At 27.1% G+C, this 22,128-nt stretch overlaps 2 protein-coding genes across 4 annotated transcripts; both read right to left on the bottom strand.

The window, feature by feature from the left end:
* Positions 1-38: 38 nt before the first annotated feature.
* LOC105200316 (band 4.1-like protein 5) lies at positions 39-10,311 on the bottom strand. 2 transcript variants are annotated; one of them, XM_026140068.2, is made up of 7 exons: positions 9,364-10,307; positions 8,460-8,607; positions 8,173-8,349; positions 6,414-7,115; positions 5,296-5,729; positions 3,514-3,942; positions 39-2,826 (listed from the first exon to the last, which is right to left on the bottom strand). In XM_026140068.2, the coding sequence occupies exons 1-7, from the start codon at positions 9,514-9,516 to the stop codon at positions 2,695-2,697; spliced, it is 2,175 nt and encodes a 724-aa protein (XP_025995853.1). In that variant the 5' UTR covers positions 9,517-10,307; the 3' UTR covers positions 39-2,694. The 2 variants fall into 2 exon arrangements, with proteins under 2 accessions (XP_025995853.1, XP_039309609.1); XM_039453675.1 differs by lacking the exon at positions 3,514-3,942 and having other exon boundaries at positions 9,364-10,311.
* Positions 10,312-11,287: 976 nt separating this feature from the next.
* LOC105200306 (probable cytochrome P450 49a1) lies at positions 11,288-21,829 on the bottom strand. Of its 2 annotated transcripts, XM_026140069.2 has the most exons (8): positions 20,361-21,825; positions 18,468-18,711; positions 17,516-17,712; positions 17,202-17,403; positions 16,449-16,602; positions 14,925-15,173; positions 12,513-12,728; positions 11,288-12,151 (listed from the first exon to the last, which is right to left on the bottom strand). In XM_026140069.2, the coding sequence occupies exons 1-8, from the start codon at positions 20,569-20,571 to the stop codon at positions 12,044-12,046; spliced, it is 1,581 nt and encodes a 526-aa protein (XP_025995854.1). In that variant the 5' UTR covers positions 20,572-21,825; the 3' UTR covers positions 11,288-12,043. The 2 variants fall into 2 exon arrangements, with proteins under 2 accessions (XP_025995854.1, XP_039309610.1); XM_039453676.1 differs by lacking the exons at positions 11,288-12,151; positions 12,513-12,728 and adding an exon at positions 14,484-14,845 and having other exon boundaries at positions 20,361-21,829.
* Between the last annotated feature and the right edge of the window lie 299 nt (positions 21,830-22,128).

The raw sequence follows: 22,128 nt of genomic DNA, 5'->3' as shown, positions 1-22,128 counted from the left end.
TATATTTTAAATAAACTATATATATACATACACACAAATTGTGTTTATAACATTCCATTTTTATTAAGCAATACAAATGTATAGTTTACTTATTTTAATTTTTGTTGTTATAATATTAATATTTAAAAAATAATAACAAAATTTCCATTTTTCTGTACAAATATTTTAAGTATTCAAGATAATTTATGCAAAATTTCATTGTGGTTTTGAGTGTAGCTGTTCTGCAAATAAATTTTGTTTATTTACAGAATAATTAATCCCTATATCGCAGTAAAACTTTATATAAATCATTTTATATACTTATTTAAAAAATTCAAATTTTTTCATTATTTCCTAATATATTTCCATTAGAACATATTTCTATTTATTAAAATAGTTTTTGATTAAATTAGAAAATCGCTGCTTAATTGTTTGTATTACTTTCAAATAAAATAATACAAATGATTAGAATATTCTATTTTTTTTATAATTTTGAAAATAAGTAATATATCCTTAAATTGTTTCCCACCTGTTGCAGAACATCCTGTATATGATTGTATATGATATATACTGGATCGGAACAAATGTTTGTAGAGTTTTTTATAAATAAAATTCAAAGCAATATATATATATATATATGCTTAGATACTTGTACATGGTTATTTAAATGATTGTGTACAAATATTACACAGAAATGCGTGAAGTATCTCTGCGATGTTCTATATCGTGGATTATTTTCAATTAGCGTTACGATTTGGTCATCAGCAACGACTGTAGGCCTATTAAAAAATATTGAATTTTTATTCCGATTCAATATATATGATTGTAGATATATTAGATTTGAAAATATAGTGTGTGTGTATATATATATATATATATATATATATATATATATATATGCGCTCAGTTTTTTCTTTCTCTCTTTCTCATTAAATACAATAAAATATTCAATCAAATACAATACGTTGCAATAATGTTAAACACTGTATATAATATATTTAGATTTACGAAAACATAACGTACAAAATTGAACCAATTAAAGGGGAGAAATGCTTCCTCTCTACATTCTAACGAACGCATGCTATTTAAATACAGGGATAGTCCCGCTTGTAATTAAATGCATTGTTTGTATCAAGTGTTACGTAAAACGTATCATATCAGTGCAAAGCGACGGCTACGTCCTCATTACACAAGACAATGGAATGTTACAATCATACAGGTTTAAGCTAGCACATCCTCCATAGATATATGTAAAATAATGACATAACGTGATGGTATATCTATTTTAATGCGTATCAATTATGGCATATATCGAAAGAAGAATTATATGTATGTATGTGTATATATATATATGAAAAAAGGAACAAATTACAAAAAAAAACTATCTCAGGATAATAATAATAATTATATATATATATATATATATATATATATATGTATGTATATATATGTATGTATACACACACACACACACACACTGTCATATATAAATATATACAAAATTCGTTTTCATAATTTCAAAGGCGTGGAATAGTAAACACGAATATCTTTATAGCTGCTATGTTTGAAGCACGAATTGTGCTTTACCTAAGACTGGCGATGATTCGCGTATTAATTCCTTATTCATCTATTGATTATTGTCATTATTATAATACATAAATACATTATCCACAAATCTCAAAAAAATAGAATCAATGTCATTAAGTTGACCTGATTAATCATAGCAAATCTATAATTCCTTATCCATCAACAAAAGTGTTCTCAAAAGTTTTGGTCAAATTTACTTACATAACGATTATTCATGTAATTTATATGATATTGTATATAACAGGAATGTAATACTATTTTTAATCAGTCACAGCGAATATAATTTTTTCGTCTTTGATATTCGCATAATTGCTTATTCGTCCATCGCACGTTAAATTCGAAGGCACAATGGCTGCTAATACAAAAGTGCTACCTTATAAATGCAATAGGCTTAGTATTTAGACGCGAGCAATATACGTTGCCTCACGAAATATGTAGGTCTGTTCGTTTTAGCTGCACTCTGTTACTTTAACATAATTAAAGCAAAACGAAGTACATTTGTTCTTTGTACAGAGAATATAAAATTGCAAAAAATAAACATAAAAAGTGTGTTTAATGCGAATAGACCTCGCATACGTACTTTACAATACATGTTGGCAGGTTGTAAGGACACTTGTTTTATCAACACATAAGTTTAAGATAAATGCATCGTATAATTAAGAAATGTTCGCGATGTTATCAACAGAAAGCTTACTTCATTACGCGTTCGTAGTCAGCACAAAATGATTCTACTAACCAACATAAAAATATCCTAACAATGACATTTTAACAATGCCTTTCCTGTGTTCAGAAACATTAGATATATTTTATCCTTATTGTTTACCGAATGTTAAACTAGGATAAAATGATACCTGGGTGCACCGATTCTGAATGCAGCCTTGCTTTTATATTTCAGTACAACTTAAGATTCCTTCATAAAAACTATTTTTTAACATGTAATTTTTTACATGTCCGATTTTAATTGTCACAATTGTAACTGTCATGACTAACATCACAAATTTTGTAAAGCAAGTAAAAAAAGAAAGATGTACAGGCAGCCCGAGGAAGACCAAGGTAAATACGTTGGTGCTATTTTCTCGCGTGTTGTACATCAACATTACTTCCCCTTTATAATATTAAATAAATATTTTATAACTGTGTGGTAATTACCGTTTTTCTCGTGATTACTGTATGCTTGGTTGGTATTTGATCAGGTGCTGGACTTTGCGACGGATCTGCTACCAACCAGGGACTAATGTCCGACGCCGCTTGACTCTCATCCTGCAAATGAAGTATTTTAATACACTACTCCAAGTTTTTCTCGATTACTAATAATAATTATTTTTTAAAAATTGTCATACTTAACCCTAGAATACTACTATGGGTGAATTTTCATTTCAATATTGATTCAGGTTTAATAAAGTTTTTATTATTAAAATTTTAATAGTTTCAAATAATATTTAATAAAATTTTTTACGTTAAAATAGCATAAGTTAAATTATTCTAAAACCTTTCAATCTATATATGTTTTTAATAACATAAAAGTATTTAAACAATTCTTAATTATGAAGGTAAATTTTCAGAGTAATGTTAATATAAGAAAAATATGAGTAACATTCCAGGGTGAATTATAATATTGATTATTTATATTGACTAACTGACTTTAATGGTAACATTTTAATAATTTAAATAACGAACTCGAGAAATATTTAATACTTTACTATTCAACACACATAGAGACAACTTTCACATAAGACATAAAGCAAATTCTCATTACGCTTTCACCAACAGATGCAGCTTACTCCTAGAATTAATCCTTACTTTTCCTTCACAATTAGCGCACTAAGTGATAAATCTCTTAGAGTTATTCTAAGAGACTTGTTCTAAAAGTAAGTTTTCTTGGTGAAATCAGGACGTTTATGTAATAGACAAGACGTCGGCCTGCAAGCATAAAAAAATATAACTGACCTTGTGTGTAAGTGTAGTAGTAGTCGTTTGAATCTCTTCAGTTTTAACGACTCGCGCTCCAACTTTTTCTGCATCTGTCTCGACTTTTTTCTCCGTTGTAACCGGTTGTAAATCTTTGAAGGGATTGAGTATGCCCAGGAACGGATTCGAATCTATGAATGGATTGGTATTCTTTTTCTTGTCGTCCTCCGGTTTCGCTTCTTCTTCGGGAGCTTCGGGTGTGTTAGACGCGTCGTTGTTAGTATCATTAGTGAACGGATTAAAAGGATTTTGCGACTGGTTCGACACTTTCGGGCTTAACGGCGTGGTTTTTTGTTCGATCTGTCCCCAGCTGTCCAACGAAAAATGCGTTACAGTAACAGCATCATCCACAGAAGGATTCACTGCTGTCGTTGCTCCACTCACAGAAAGAGTCAGTTTATCACCGCCCTATTTGATGAAAAAAGCAAGAAAGCAAACACATTATGGCTAGCAACTAGCGATACAAAACAGGTACAATAAATAATGTAAACACGAACAATAGCAAGAAATAATAAATGTGAAATTATTGTTTAATAAGCTGCCAAATTTGCAAAAATTTTATCATACGATACTCGATTTTACATACAAACACGGAAACGTACACAGAAAAAGCATTAGTATCAAATTAAAATATTGAAACTAATAATTTTTAATTTTTTAAATTAATATATTTAACAATTATTGTTTCAAATATGTATAAGCAAGAAATTAATGATATAATTTTGCTTATAAATTCTTTAAAGATATATATATATATATATATATATATAAATATATAGAAATTTTCTTTAAAGAATTTAATAATCTTAAATTCCAGCAAAATATTATATTTTTATTCAATATTATAATAATCATCTAAAAAAATGCAATATATAATTAATAATAATAACATTAAAAAATTCTAATTCTTTCGTTTGAAATATTATTTTCTATCCAATATCTTTTTCCTTTCAACTCGTAAAAATTATTATTACTAAATAATGAGAATATTTTTCATAATAAAACTATATAAAATTTCTTTGGATAAACCAATTATCTGTTTAACGCTGTATAATCTCGATTAAATATTTAACAGCCTATAAATAAAAACATTTTCCCAATAAGAATATTCTTTTTTTCTGTGTATACTAACAAGAAAAGATCTTCAACTCAAAAATTCAAAAAATTATAAACTATAGTAATACATAAGACCGGTATTCATAGTCGATTCTTATTTCAAGATTGTCTTAAATAACGTCTTAAGATGCTAATGTAGCTCTCTGATTGCTTGATGACATCTTAAAATGATACTTAAGACGATCTTAAATATAAGAATCTACTATGAATACCGGCCATAGAGGACATTGTGTTATATATGTAATATATGTAATGTTTTTTCATCATATGGAAAATATCAAAATATTGAGTATATATTCTTTTGATTTTGTTTATATTTTTTCTTTTATAATTCTTTAAATGATTAATAAGTTTCTAATCGATAAATCTCATTAAAGGAAATAAATTTTCTTTATAAGATTTTGTTTCATTTTTTTTTTATGAATACAATAAAAATAATTTTTCTTGATTTTATTTCTTCAGAGTAAATTCAAGCAGAAGAATTGTCTTTAAGATACCTATGTATTATTAAAGCCGCCTAAGGGATAAAATATAAAAGGAATATGCGATCGAATATACACAAAAGATATAATATAAATAATCTAAGCAAGACAGAAAACTATAAAAATACATGAAGCTATAGTTGGAAGTTTTAGCGATGCTTACCACGGAAACAATAGTTGCCGCATCCGAATGTTGATTTTTTTTTGCAATTATTCCAGAGCCGTCCGTAGATGTGATAGAAACCAAATTCGAATTTTTTCCCTGCTCGAGAGTCGCCTTCAGTATGTTACATTTTAATGATTCCGGCGGAATTGGTGTTCGAGGGGGTAACGATGACGTTCCACCCACTTGATTGTTAGGTACTAGCTGCACTTGATTGGCAATAGTTTCAACTGTCAAACTGGTCTTCATAGGCTCCGACTCTTTATCGCTACCTCCGGCTGTCGTCTGGTTTCTAGCTTCCAGTGGTTGTTGATCTTTGGCGAGAGATTTTAACAGAGAATCTACTAAAGGTGACGATGTGCCCTGAATGCTCGAGGAGTCCGAGGACTTTGTACTTGATCGACTCGGCTGGCGCTGCAAAGGTTCTTCATCGGCTAAAAAATATTTTTAAAACATCTTTAACGCATGATGTAAAATAATATAAAGTTCAATAAAATATGACAGATAAAAAATTAGAGAAATAATTTCTAATATGTAGTTTAAATAATTTTGTGTCAAAATTTAAACGAATAAAATAATCCTTTACAAAAACCTTTTCAAAATATTAAAATAAATACCAAATAATTTATTTCAAATAAATTGAAGCATATTTTATTTATTTGTATTTTTGAAGTGCAGCTTGTGAAAAAAATTTTTTTTTATAAATTTTTAATTCAAAATTAAGGATTAAAGTATTTTAAAAATATCTTGATAAAAATTTTTTTTAAATATTTCATAGTAATTTATTTCAAATAAATTACAACATATCTTGTTATTTAATCCAATTTAAAAATAAAGCTTGTGAATATTTCTTTTTAATAAATATTTTAAATAAACAATCAATGTCTAAAGTATTTTTAAAATGCCTCAATAAAAAATCTTTCAAAATATTGACAAAATATAATTCATTTCAAATAAATTAAAGCATAATATTTCGTTATTCACATTTTTTAAGTGCAGTTCGTGCAAATTTTTTAAAATAAATTTATAAAATAAATAACATTTAATACAACATATCATTACATTTTAAAATACATGATTGCATTTACCAAACGTTAATCGTATTAATTTTAACTCACCTGGAGACGGAGATGGCTGCGGCTCCACCTGTTGCTGTTGACGTTGTCTTTCGCGAAGAACGTGACTTTGTCGTCGTGCATACCTTTGACTCGGTCGTCTCTCGAATTGCACAGTGCGACGTGCTCGATTCAATTGCGTCGTTTGAAATTCCGTTTTGCCGCTGTAACGGAAACGCGAACCCATACGGAAGAAGTTCTGGCGGCCACTGGCGCCCTTAACCGGTGCGCGCAGGCGGAAGAAGGCGTGATGCTCCACCGCACACTTCCATAAATGCTTGCAGGCCTTTTCATTCACGAGCCTGAATACAAAGGTATGCTCCTGTTCGCCTCTGCCTTCGTCGTCCTCCTCTACGACCACTAGCGTTAATTTCTTCTTTTTGAAATCTAAACGACCAATCTTCGGCCAAAAAAAGAGACCTATCTTCTGTGTGCCTTCAAAAACCAAGATGCCAGTCGGAGTCAAGCCCAGAGAGTACTCGCAGGCATCTTTGCCAAGAACAATGTGCATATCGACACCGTACATATCTAGCCATTTAGCCTTGCTAAGATACGCAGATTCCGCCTGAGCAGGACTAAGACCGGAACACTTGATATACTCTTCCAGTATCTCTAATTCCATTTGCTCCGTTTGTCCCGGTACAAAGCGGAATTCCGACACGGTTGCGGCGCTGTGTATAGTGGAATCATAATCTCCTAATTCAGCTAAAATAAAAAATATCTATCTTTTATTATGCATCGTAACCGTTAATCATTTACACAATGATAGCTACACAGTTAGAAACTTTTTTGTTAAATTTAACATATATCACACATCCCAAACGGTCTACTCAAATTCTCGTGTTAATTTTAAGCACAAGATGAATACACAAGAAAGTAATATAAATATTATGTAAAAAATTAAAACAAAAAATGTAACACCTTGACACAATTTGAAAACGGAAATAATATTTTTTCCGTATAACATTTGCAATATATTGACATGTATATTTTATCTTAGAATTTATATTTCAAAATTATATTGATTTTATTAGAACATTTCTAACACATGTAGCATGCATTATCTCTTTTAAATTAATATATGTAATCAAAAAATTAATTTAACAAGATATATTTTATTTTATGTATTTTTTTCTGAAATATTAATATTATTAATCATTTAAATCCAAAATATTAACCAAATACTTACTAAAAAAAATAATTTAATATAAATCTGAATTAATAACTGTTTAATAATTTCCTAATGAATGATATGTATATAATTAGTAATCACTTTTTCAAATTTAATTAATATTTATGTTTATTTTTTGTTTCACTTTAATTTTGGAATTTTTGCAGCAACAAAATTTAATATTTTTGTCCTCCTTATTAAAGATTGATTTTGTTTGTTCATTTGCCTATAAACTGTGTTATTTTAACATTAAAGTCTGTTTGCATCAATGCTGTAATGTATAAATTAACTTTAAACTTGGTTTAACTTATTTTCTACCTTTATCTAATTTTTAAAACTAGAACAAAACAAGTAAATTAAATCAAGTTTAAAATTCATCTACATTACTGCAAAGAGGCCTAAAAAATGAATATCAATTTATTATAAAATATTCAAATAACACAATTATAATATATTAAATTCACATTCTGATATGTTAAAAATTCAACATAAAAATTTTAGCAAGAATGAACTGATTTTAACATATAAAATGTTTCCTACCGTATGTTATGATAGTTTAATTTTAAAAGTATTTTATTCCAATGAACTCACATTGAAGAGCTAGAGCAGATAACTGAACCGCAACCTGATGAGGACAGTGAAGCTTGCCTTCTAGAACATCTTGCTTCAATTGCAAGAAGAATTGGTACCGTGTCAACTCCTCACGTAGTGTGTTTGGTTCCGAAGAATAAAACTTCACTTTCAATCTCAGTGTGTACGGAGGTCCAACTAAACAAGAGATCATGTACTAAGCAAGATTATATACTAAATAAAAGAAATTGTATTTATGCACTATTTAATACTTGCTTTAAAAGAATATAAAAAAGTATGATACATACTTTTGACTTGCTTTTTGATAGGTTTTGTTGGATCTAGCCAATGTTGGACATTATTGCTGTCTGTGTATTGGAGTCCAAAATAATCCTTCTCGATCAAGTCGAGGCTATAAAATACTTGCTCATACAAGTCATTAGCTAATGCTTTTTTCTACAAAAAAGGTTTATCAGTTATAAAGCATAATGCAAACATACACAGATAGAGTTTAAAATTTTTACATGAACAACACATTCTAGTCTGATGCTTTTTCTCTGAAGAATCGAAATTTTTATCTTTGTAATCTTTATAATCTTTATTTTCTTTATAATCTTTGTAGGATAAGGGAGATATCATCTCCTTCTTATACAAAAAAATGCTTGGCCTTGTAAAGCTCAAGATTTGTACGTTATAATATACACCGAGTGAGTATCAATCTGGAACTTCAGAAATATTATTGTTTACTGCCTTAGGATCCAGTGCAAAATTATTTCACATGTATGACTTCACGCAAGCTTGTTTGCATTAATGTAAATTAACTTTAACATGGTTTAACTTACTTTCCATCTTTCTACAGTTCTAAAAATTATGTCCAATTCTACTGATGTAGATTAACTTTGAATCTTGGTCTGATCATCTTTTTCTAATTTTAAAAACTAAAGAAGATAGAGAGCAAAATTAAACTAAGATTAAAGTTAATCTATTGATAAAAATTGACATTACATCTGTTTTTCATTCTAATTCTTAGAGCTAAAAAATACAAAAATTAAACAGAGTTAAAAAATAAGGTACACTAGTGCGCAAACGGACCTTGGTCACTTGTTGCAAAAGGATCAGACCGGAATATGATTGTTACAAAAATAGAGAAGACAACAGACTAGAGGGGTCTAATAACAACAATGAAAAGAGGAGCAAAGAGAAGAAACTTGCCGACAATTCTATAGGCAGATCCGTGCCGTCTAGCAGTACCACCCTGCACTGCACGACATTCTTGTTGCTGGGCAACCTCTGGTTCTTGATTTGCGACGAGGCGGTCTGGCCGCCGACGCCGCGCGCCCGCCGTCGCGACAGGAATCTCAGCATCCTGGATCCTGGAGCCGTCAAATCGAGACGCGTAATTGTCGACCATCGACCCGCGGATGAGACGCGTTGATCCGCCCACTCTCCCTCTCTTCCGCGGACGAGCAATGTGACACTATAACGCTATGCAACGCGACGCTCCCGATTACCAAACTCCTCGTCAAACTCGTGGAGTCCAGTGGAGCCTGAGATCTCGCAGCGTTCACGCACCCGCCGTCATAGTCTATACTTATACTGGTCTACATCCCGCTCGGGGAAGTCGGGGAATCATCACATCACGGACATCACCACGCAGAGTTGCGCAGAGCGACGGCGGCCACAACCAGCCACCACGACTGATTACGACTACGACAACGACGTCGACGATTACCGACTACCGACAGTACCAACTACTCGCGTTCATAAGCGTGCGTATGCTCGACGATGGTAAAACGCTGACATGACACTCCTTCCCAACAAGTTTTGGAACGCAATCGTCGAAGGCGTCGAAGTTGCACACGCAAAAGATATGTATGTGTAAAATATATGTATGTACTATGTCCGTAATTCAAACGACGCGTGCCGCGAGAATGTAGCAACGAGAATGTTTCATCAGATGAAATATATATGTCTTCTGGAATTCTTAAAGTATCCAAGTTAGAGAATGCTGATGAAAGGTATAGTAGTGAGATCGAGTCATTTTTTACAGAGTTCGCATTCTGCGAGAATGGAAAAAGACAAAGTAAGAAGGAGAAAGAGAGAAATAACGTCGATGAACAAGTATACCTATAAATTGTTAAAAAAATCTTGAAACGGAATATTTACTGAAAACCTAATAAAAAATTTTTCATATATAATTTTATATAGTTTTAAGTACATTAATTAGTACATAATTTATGTATCAAAATATATATTATATATATTAAAATATATATAATTTATATAAATATATAAATATGCATGATTTTTGTATAAAATTATATATAATTTATATATATACTGTAAAAATTTCTGCTACCAGCAAAACTGAAATTTAGAGCTTTTATATAACAACACATAGAATACTAATGATTACAGTAATCATCCTACAATATGTCTAAATAGACTGTAATGAAATAATTTTAATGATTGCTCTTAGAATTCAATGTGAATTATATGAGATATATGATATTCCATCATTCCAGGTATATTCCACGACCTCAATCCTTCCTCCGTTAAACATAGCAGTAAATAATTGAGAGAATTCTATTCATTTATATCATTTCCCTGTAATAAATTCACAAATTTCGTCTACACTAATTAATTAGACAACCTTCTGTTTTTCCTTATAATATGCATCAACAATTGTTAGAAAGGATGATTGCTTGCTGAGAATGGATATGTTACATTGCATTACCAAGAAATTACATTTACTTACTTTAGATTTAACTACTAAACGTGATTGATTTAAATAAATTACTATATTGTATTATAATTATAATATAAATGTACAAGGAAATAAACGCTGCGTTAAAAAAAAATGAATTATAAAAAAAGTAAAATAATTTTTTTCATATGGATATTTATTTCTCAAATTAAATTTTGTAGCTAATTGCTAATATACACAAGCTAACTAGTTTCATTTATATTCGTTTTGCTTACTTCATCATTACAATAAGTATTTAACAAGATAAATATTTATCAGTGTGAATTGATCTGTATCTCGTCAAAATGATTAAAATTATAATCAAGTCTATAAATGCTGAAATACTAAAATATTAAAAAATATACTATATTATACTATATTATATATTCATATATAAATTGTCTAATGATAAGTGAAAATACCTCTTATGGACAAGTGGGTTAGAAAAACTTTCTACTATTTTACAATTTTTTAATAATTAATGAAATATTAATTAATAAAAATTTAATAGAACTAAAAATAGAAGACTTTTATGTTCAATTTAATCTGCTTTATCTGTCCAGGAGGGGCATTATACTTCCCAATAAATGGAAATGAATTGAAAATTTGTAATCCATTTTAATTCATTTGAATATATTTTGGATTAAAAGACAGCGATTAATTGTCATTTCAATCCTATATCATGAATTAAAATAAATTAGATACACCCGCGAAAACTTCTTTTAGATTATGTTTCATGGATTAAAATGGATCATATAGCCGGCATAACTTTTTTAGATTGAAAAAAATAGAAATCCCGTAATTTCAATCTTATTTCATGGATTAAAATAGATTCAATAATTCTTAAACTTTACCTGAATATAAAAATGGATTTGTGTGGTTATTGCCGAATCCAAATTCTTGATTTTTTTAAACATCCATTTTAAATATTTTGAATCCATTTCCGTTTGATGGGTTATTATATATGTTATATCTCAGACATCCTGTTTGTACTACATCATATATATATATATAAAATATATTCCTGCAACATGTTTGTGATAAAATATTGTTTCAAAAAAACAGTACTAACAATGTTTTCACGATATCCTGATGAATTTTATAAAATGGTAACGGAAACTAAATTATGAAAAGATTTGGTATAATCTATACATCAATGAGTTTGAATGGTAATGGCGATGTCACCGTATTTACAATTTGACTCTTATATTCAAGCGATCCATAATGCCATCCAACCCGGAAATTTCGTATGATCTATACATAAAACAAGTATACTTTTATACATATATTATATATTTTTTTACAATTTATAACATGAGGAAAATAACTTAGAGAATAATGTTTTCACAATCGTTCCGCGTAAGCAATAAACTCATTGCACCAATCACGCTGAACAATCACCAATAAATAACTATTTAAAAAAATATATTAAAAATATATTATAAAAACTCCACTATCTCATGGTAGACATTTTCTAGTTTGTATTTGTTTTCAAATTTTTATTTTTAGCTTTTGTTTAAAAAACATTATCCAAAAACAAAATAGGTTATTGTGTATGCTAGTATTGGCGACTTTTCTTTATTAGAAAATATTTAACTAATAAAAATTTACGAACTTTCAAGAGCAACACTTGCAGATTCATCTCAGCAAATCTTTGTCCAATACAGGTGCGAGTGCCGTAACCGAAAGGCATGTATACAAAAGGATGCACTTTTCCGTATAACGAATATTCGGGTCTATCCCGTAACCACCTCTCGGGAATAAACTCCTCTGGTCGTGGAAAATACTTAGGATCCATCGAAAGCAGCCCATGACAAGCCAGAACGTTCGACTGATGCCATGAAAGAAGTCATTGAAAAATGTAATTTTATTTCATTATTTCACAAAGTACGTTCAATAAAATTTCACTTATGGCATTTTGGAACACACGTTATATCCATTATTACTTTTCAACAAATCGATCACCATAAAAATATTTATATTTATTTTAAGTGAATTTGTTGAATCTGCTTTCACAAATCTTTTTTCTTCTTTTTTTCCATTTAAAAAATGCTTGGTATAATATTTCAAACTGCTACAATGATTATTTATAATCAATATTTGTATAGCTCAGCTTTTTCTTATTGAATCTATCTACTCTCATATAAAATATGACATCATTAAGCATTATGGGCACTAAAAATGTATCGTCAAATTAGGATTAGTTCGAATTTTTTTCCTACTTTTAATTGTATACATTTTATCTTTAAAATTTGAAATTACTAATTTTATATAAAATTCGAAAATTACTAATTTTTAGAAAAACAATATTTATAAATTTAAAAAAATATTTTTTTTTTTATGTTAAAATCGAATTAGCTATCGAGAAAGTTTTTTGGGATTTCAGAAATTTTATATTATGGTTCTATTACACATATTTTCAAAATAATGGAAAAAAATATGAAAAAACTACAGAGTATTGTATTATCGCAATATTTTATATTGAATTAATACAAAATTCGTCAACAATTTTTTTGTTTAGATAAAAAATTATTTCAATTAGAAATAAAAATGTGCTTTAATTGAAATGTAATTATAAATGAAAAAATTGGAATCTTTTAGTCTGAGTATTTTAAGTATTCGAGATGATAGGCTTTATGTAAAATTTCATTACAATGCAGAGATAAATTGTTCTGTAAATAAGTAAAATTTATTTATTTATTTACAGAACAATTGGGCTCATAAAATTACAAAATTTTACATGAATTATACTTAAAGTACTTAATTATACTTAACTACATACGTAATAAATTGAAATGTTTATCATTACATAATAAAACCGAAATGCCTTATCGGTCATAACTACATATTAATATTGATATATTTATAGTGTGATTTTAGATATACCTTTTTAAACTTATGAAATTGCGTGCCCAATAAATGTTCGGTCTTAAAATACATTTCTAAATTGAACAAGAAGTAGTAATATCACGTTATTAAATTGAAAGTCAATTTAATAATAAATGATGTTAACATAAAGCATATAAGTGAGAAGCCTTTTCCCGTAAAAAAGTTTCGTGAACTTGAAAAGTTATTATATATAAAATCACACAATAAAATCAACACTAATTAAGATTTAGTGACGGATAAGGCATTTCATTTAAATTTTGTTTTCACATATTTGTCGAACTTAATTCTCTATTTAATGTGATAAGTTCTCTATTTTATATTTTTGTCATTATTTTTGAAATAATTTAATTTGTAATAGCAAATAATAAAAATAATAAAAAAACACATTTTAAAAATGTGTTTTTAAATAAAACTGTGATGTTATTTGCACATCTTTTACATGTATATAGTATACATATATTTGAAGTATAAATATTAATACATTTTAATTTATTTTGTGAGATACATCTTTAATGTATTTGATAGCCGCGCAATTGCATGACAATATCTACGTATGTTTTCTTACTGAAAAGAATGCAAGTTTTATTCTTTATTTAATTTAAAGTAAACTTTAATAGACATTTAAATGTGAAATTTTTAAGATATTTGATGTTAAAAATTATGAACTAAGCAACTCTTTAATTAAATTTTGGAAAAAATTAACTTATAAAAATTTTTTAAAGAATATTTAATTTATGGGTTGCAACTCAAAAATATTTTTTTCATAACAAAAAATATTTTGATAACATTTATTAACAAGATTTTGGTATTAACCTACCGCCTGTACAAATAAGTCTGAAACGTTCGCCATACAATAACAATTACTATCTTTTCTTTATTCATGTTCAAAGTTCATTAAAAAAAGTATTTAATAATCCTTATGAAATCATCAACTACAATATTGACAGATGTCCCATAAATTTTTTTAGATTTTTTTTACTTATTTTTTTACTTTTTATTTTACTTTAAGATAGAGAAAATAATGTTTAGTAACAGACCTATTTACACTGGTTATGGATGCTGAAAAAACGTGGAGAGTTAAATATTGGTAAATCTTGAGCTTATTAATTTAGAAGAATATTTAAAAAATGATACGTACTCCTTTTGGTATTATGTATCCTCCTATAAGAACATCTCTCTGCATAGTTCTTAGAATGCCACTAGCGATAGGAAACAATCGTATGGATTCTTTGATACATGCTTTAGTATATCGTACATGCTGAAGCGTATTATATGTAATAGGCGTTGTTTTGTTAGGTAGCACAGACATTACTTCTTCTCGCAATTTTTCCTGTTTCTCCACATTATTTGCGATATAATATAGTAAAGCGCCAGCCGCATTGCTGATCTATAAAAATGTTATTTAATCTTAAATCCATTATTTCTATTAGATAATTCTATTACAATCTGTCTTAACTATCAGTCTACACTTCAAAAAAGTCCCTCTTTGTACACACTGGGTATTTTTCACCCGGCGTGTTCTATTGTTTATATCTCGGGTTGTAATGCATCGATTTAATTAATTTTTTATTTAATCGAGTATTTAAAAAATTGTTGAAAAAAAGAATTTTTCAGTACAAAAGCTGGAAAAGTCGTAGCAAAAGATGTTTGGCAATAATTGCTCAAAAATGTGTTTAAATGCTAACTTTAAAAATCGGCCTGAGATTTTAATCATATATGCACACAAAGTTAATTCTGCATTTGCGTTAATGTAAATATATAATTAATACATTGTATTTTATGTATATATTGCTCAGAACAATTGTCATGAAAAAAATGTGGAGCAATTCTTATTTATAATATTATATTTATATATTATTTTATATACATTAAAAGAGTAATTTTATTTATAGAAAACAAGAGGTATACGAATCAAGCATTTTGTGAGATCGAATCGAATCGAATACGAATCGAGTTCAAATCAAATTTTATCAGATTTATATTATATGTTAATTTAATGATAATTTAAAGGTAATAAAGTATTTTCAACGTTGCAGATTCTTTTTAATATTATAAACAAAAAAATTAATTGTAAAAAATTTTAGAAAATAATTATAAGAAAAGTATTCTAAGCAAAAATTTATACATACTGTAAATATTAAGTGTATTATACTGACAAATAAGCATATCGTACAAATTATATTTTACTATCTATAGTATCTTAATAATGCATTTCATTAGGAAAATATAATGGAGTAGGGTAAATGCATACACTGTTTATAATCACTGTACTCGTTTGGCCATCTTCGTCATTTATTAAGTTTTTCTAAATTAAAGTTGGCTGAGTTAAGTGTATAACAATCGCAACATATGCACGTTGCAATTATTTTTCTCATAATGCGATTAATTGCCTTACGTTTCTTTTTTACATTGAAAAAAAATTGTTTTTTACGTAGTATACTCAAAATATATAGTCTTCTTATAACAAACGATAAAAATCTCCGAATTGCAATAAATAGAATTTAGTGTATATTTTAACGTAAACGTGATAGTATTATATTTATGTATTTATTATATTTAGTTATATCATATTAATTTCTTTTATTTGAATTCGAATCTGAAAGATTCGCTGTGATTTTGAATTATTTGCACACTTCTATAGAAAACATAATCATATATTTACCGTATCAGTGCTCATTATTATATCCAAAGCCATTACATGAGCTACTTGTTTATTGACACACAAGAGTCCCTTCAGTACGCTACAATCTTTTAGATTTGTATTTTCTACTGTCTTAAATTTCGTCTTAGCATATTCAATATATCTCTCGGAAATTCTAAAAGAAATTACACTATTCATATTATAAACAGAAATATGAATGTTAGGAGAATAACAAATAAATTATATTTTGAAATTTATTTTAAAATATAAGAATTTTTTGTAAGCAAAATACAAAAACATAAAAATGACAGTAAAAATACACTATATTAGTTTTACTTTTAAAAATAAAAATATAATAATTAGAACATAGGATGATACATAATATTTGATTTTCAATAAGAAATAACATCAAATCGATGTTTATTACATTATCATATTTTGCTAGGATAAAATAATTCACAACTACTCATGATATACATACATACATACATACATACATACATACATACATACATACATGCATACATACATATATACATACATACATACATATATATAAAATTTTTGTTTTTAACATTCTCCGTATACCTATTTCTCCGTTACTCATATACATACATACATACATATATATATATATATATATATATATATATATATATATATATATGAGTAACGGAGAAATAGGTATATGGAGAATGTTAAAAACAAAAATTTTAAAGAAATGGTGTGAAATATCTTCATCATAATATAATAAATATAACTTTCAATATTTACGCGTTAATTGTATCCAACGTTTCGCACAGTTTTTCGAAATTCTTCGTATTGGTCGGTTTCCATAGAGATGGCACATTTTCTAAACGGTATATAAGGTCGAACATTTCCCTTACGCAATTAATCATTATTTGTGGTTCCGAATTTTCGACAAGATTAGGCTTTAAGCATCCCAGACGAGAATTCAATGCAATTGAACACATTGCTTTAATTAATATACAACAACGATGATGAGTCCAATATAAAAATAAAATAATGTAAAAATAAAATAATTTTTTTTTTCTAAAAAATTCTATTTTATTAACTCGCATACTTACATTCTAAACTCCACTTATGCAATTCGTTCATGAAGTCATTTGGCAATTGCAAAGTTTTGGGATCTCGCAATACTCGTAAAGTCTCTACGAACTCGCTGACTATCGCCTGGATTGGTATAACATACGATTTGATTACTTGCAGTTGCATCATTTGCTTATTGACTATTGATCGAAACGCTTGCCACAATTCTCCTTGACTAAAAACAAAAAAGTCATGTTTAAAGGAAAAAAAATGATATGATTTAATTCACCTGGAGTTTAACATGAGATTGCGGAGTTTAATATAAGATATTTAGCGGAAGAAATAAATTCAGGGAAAAGTGCACTATCGTTCATATAGTTGGAAACATTCGCATTCCATAAAAAAATAGTATAAAAAGAGTCTTCAAAAATTGTTGAAAAAATTTATACGATTCAAATACATTTAAACTAATTTTTTTTCTTTTTTCTTATAAACTTTTTAGTTTCAAGGTTAAATATTTTATAGACATTTTTTTACACAAAAAGTATATCTTCTCGAGAAATCAAAGCATTAATTATTTTAAAAAAGCATTTTAAAGCTTAAAAAGCCTTTATTTTAAAATAACTTTTTCTTAATTTTTGTCCGATATTTTATCAAGCTACAGCGCGCGCATCTCAAAATAGAAAAAATATAAAAGTACCAATTTATAAATTTTATGTAATTTATCTAGTTTAAGAATACAAAAGAATATATATTATAAAGATGAAAAGACATACTTAAAGCTTTAAACTTCCTCTTTAAAATGTATTTTTGAAAATTTCTCAAAGATATTTTTTTCACCAAGACTTTTCATGAGATCCGAAAAAATCGCAAACGTTTTCAAATTTTTGATGTAACTTATATAAAAATTAAGATATTGTTTATTTAATACACGAATTAATTAAAATAAAAAAGTTTGATTATATATTTCTTCCAATAGTTACTACTGACCTTGTTACGAGACCATACTGTTTGCCATAAATATTTTCTCTGTTTATGCGATAGCGATGCAAGGGCTCCATAGCTATTCGCATTGGCATTTTACCTTGACACTGATACATATCCTTGTATAATTCCGGACAAAATAAAAAGATTTGTGGTTGTACTTGTGTTAAGCCGTCTAATTTAACAATATTGCCGTATTTATTACGCAGCATCCGCATTAGTGTCAGTACATTCACGTTATAATATTCACCTGCATTGTTTATTTCAATAATCGATTTTTATAAGTATACAGATCAAAATAAATGAATATAAATAATAAAATTAAAGGCTTATAAAATCAATTTCACGTTAAAAGTTACATGAACTACTAACTAGTTAAAAGTTATCTCAAGATTAAATTAAATTAAAAGTTAATTTTGAAAAGCATTATTCATATTAAATTAGAGAAATTCGTAAGTTTTTAAAATTAGATTACTTAAAACAATTATGATATAGATTTTATCAAACAAATTTAATATTTTATTTATAAATTAAGTTTATATGAAATAACTAAATAATGAATATTGTTTTTAATGCAGGAATGTACCTTGTTATTTTTTTACATAGATAAATTTCTAAATCATAGAGAATTTAGATCGGTATATAAAGACACAATATAAACAATCGAGATGCCTTATCGATCATAATTAGATCTTAGTACTAATATTTATTGTGTGATTTTTACATACATTTTCAAGTTCACGAAACTGCGCGTTGAATAAAATTTTCGGTGTTACTTTTTTTGCAACAAATTCTTTACAGATTTAACAAATTTTTTAATAGTATCATTGCTACAATCATTAGGTGATTTTGTTAACATCATTAATTATTCAATTGATTTTCAATTTAATAACGTGATATTACTATTTCTTGTTCAACTTACAATTATGTTTTAAGACCAAAAATTTATTCGACGCGTAGTTTCGTGAACTAGAAAATATATATAAATAAATCACACAATAAAAATCAGCACTACAATCTAACTATGATGAATAAAGTATGATTGTTTATATTGGATAAATTTTTAACTTTAAAAAAAGTTAATAATGTTAGGTGTTTCAAAAATAATTAATTAAAGTTAAAAATTAAATTATTTAAAATTAACTAAGTTGAGTTAAAAGTTATTAATTTTTGTAACTTTATTATTTAACTTTTAACTTTTTAACTAGTTATCCAATCCTCATACAAACACATAAGATCAAGAGACACATAAAAAAATATGTTTCAATACTCAATATATTTGTTTCATAAATGATAAAATAACAGATCTAAAATAATATTTTGTTAAATAATTCTCATTAAAAATAATGAATTTAATATTGAAAAGTTTTACATAAATTAAAAATTAATAAACCCTTAAAATATGTAAATTTGATAAAATACATTTATGATAAAAATATATTTATTATATGGATTTATTTTAATTAATAGCAAACTATACAATAGATAAAATTTATGACATGAATATATTTTATTTATCTTTTTATTTCAATATGTCACAAAAAAGTTTAAATGTATTAAACAGCAACAAGCAAAAAACCTAAATGTATATGTTTATTATCTGTTCTGTAAGTATTCTGATATTACTTATGTACACCTTTTATGCAAATGTCGAAATAAAAGTAGGAATAATGTACATTGATAAAAATAAAATACTGTATCGATACTTAGCATTACATTTACTTATTTGCTCATTACTTATCATTTAATCTAAAGGTTTTCATTATTTATTACCTATGAAATTACACACACACACACCATTCAATTTTGCTTAAAATATAGATAAATCTGAATTTGAATAGCAATGAGATTGATAATAAACGATTTTATTATCTTAGGCATCGATTGAATAACTCTCACCTATGAAAGGCATAAATCTAAAATGATTGCCAATCAGAGGCAATGCTTTTGGACCAGGAATATCTTTGGTCGGCCGCGGGTATGGCATTTTTTTATCCATTTTCCTTGTGTTATATTCCGTCGGATAATTTCTAAATGATCTTATGCAAATTTGCTCGATTTTCGGCAAACGCACATCAATTTGAGTAAAAATTTTTGGCATTAGCGTCATGTTTGATAGAATGTTTTTTTACTTTCTAGAATTGTATCAATATTTACTTGTTTGAAACACAATAAAACTGAAACAATTTTTAATTATTATTTCAAATAATTTTTTAAATATTTACGTATGATTAGTTATAACATTGGTACTTTTACAATAAAATATATATCACTCAATAAATGTATAACTCGAAATATTTATTTAAATTAATAGAAAAGCAAAGTCATAACTTTGAGGCAAAAATTACTCACCATCAAATGTTTTGTGATATGTACATTATGTTTTTCAAAAATCAAGAAACAAGATCAACGTTTTATTTTTGTATAAGAAATTAACTATTCCACGATCTACTTCTTAATAATACAAATTATAATATATAAAATTTTTTTACTTCTATTATAATAAATATAACAATTTTATTCACGCAGACATACACATACACACACACACACAAAGTAAATAACTTGTTTTATAAACTGTCTGATTCATCAAATGTTTCATTTATTGTCGACTCGATGAATTGAGATTATTTTTATATTTCTTTTTACACTAATCGATATAAAATTATGATATGATCTTAACAATAAGAAAACAATTTTAATCAAATATGTATTTAAAGTTTTATATATTTTTATCATACTCATTCCTAACTAAACATATGCAATATTTATAAATTTATGAGATAATTTTGATCAAAGTATTTTATAAAGATTATTAATAATAAAATATTGTTACAAAATAAATCCGCAAATATCTTTAATTAATTGTTGCATGTATTTTGATTTAACAATAGTCCACAGAAAAGAAATACATACCGTTATTGGTGTAAAGTTATCTGTCGCTTGTATTATGGTATTTGAAAATGCACTGTCAGAAAGAAAATATATATATTGCACCTCAATGTCAAAAATTAAAGAATTTAAACAAATTGAGTAATTTTATTATACGAATATATCCTTCGTTCGTTTTTTCTTCTACAGATTCAAGATTCAAGCGACCAATGTTCCTTTCGACGTAAAACTTCCTTGTACAATAAACGAAAGTTAGCTTATGACTGACGATTTGTTTTTCGACCTTTAATGTTTTTAACATCCGTTGTTCTTAAAGGTTCGTCAAGAGGCATAACAAATAAATTGGTAAACATTTGATGAATCACAAAGATAAAACTAGCAACTTATTTTTTTTATATTAATATAATTTTTGAGAATAGAAAATTTATTTTAATTTATTTCCGTATAATACAAAAAAATTATTTTTGTAGTCTATAATTTTTTTTACTGTAATAATTTATTTATTTTCTACTTTGTATTTTCTAATCTTTTTTTGCAAAATTATCTCATTTTAAATTTAGTATCTTTAGGAATAAAAGGAGGATGGAAAAAGAAAGATGAAAAAGACTAATTATTTAATTAATATATAATTTGTTCATTTGTAAAAAAAATGATTACTAATTTTATTTATATTATTAAAAATAACTAAATTAATTTAGCGGACAATATGACAAACCGAGCTGATTCTCTTTCTGCGCTAACTTTGCTGCCCTAACTCACAAAGTTAGCATACCAA

Source organism: Solenopsis invicta, chromosome 9, assembly GCF_016802725.1.
Source record: "Solenopsis invicta isolate M01_SB chromosome 9, UNIL_Sinv_3.0, whole genome shotgun sequence".
Classification (NCBI taxonomy): Eukaryota; Metazoa; Arthropoda; class Insecta; order Hymenoptera; family Formicidae; genus Solenopsis; species Solenopsis invicta.
The sequence above is the reverse complement of the archived record's forward strand: the minus strand, read 5'-3'. Positions and strand labels throughout refer to the sequence as shown.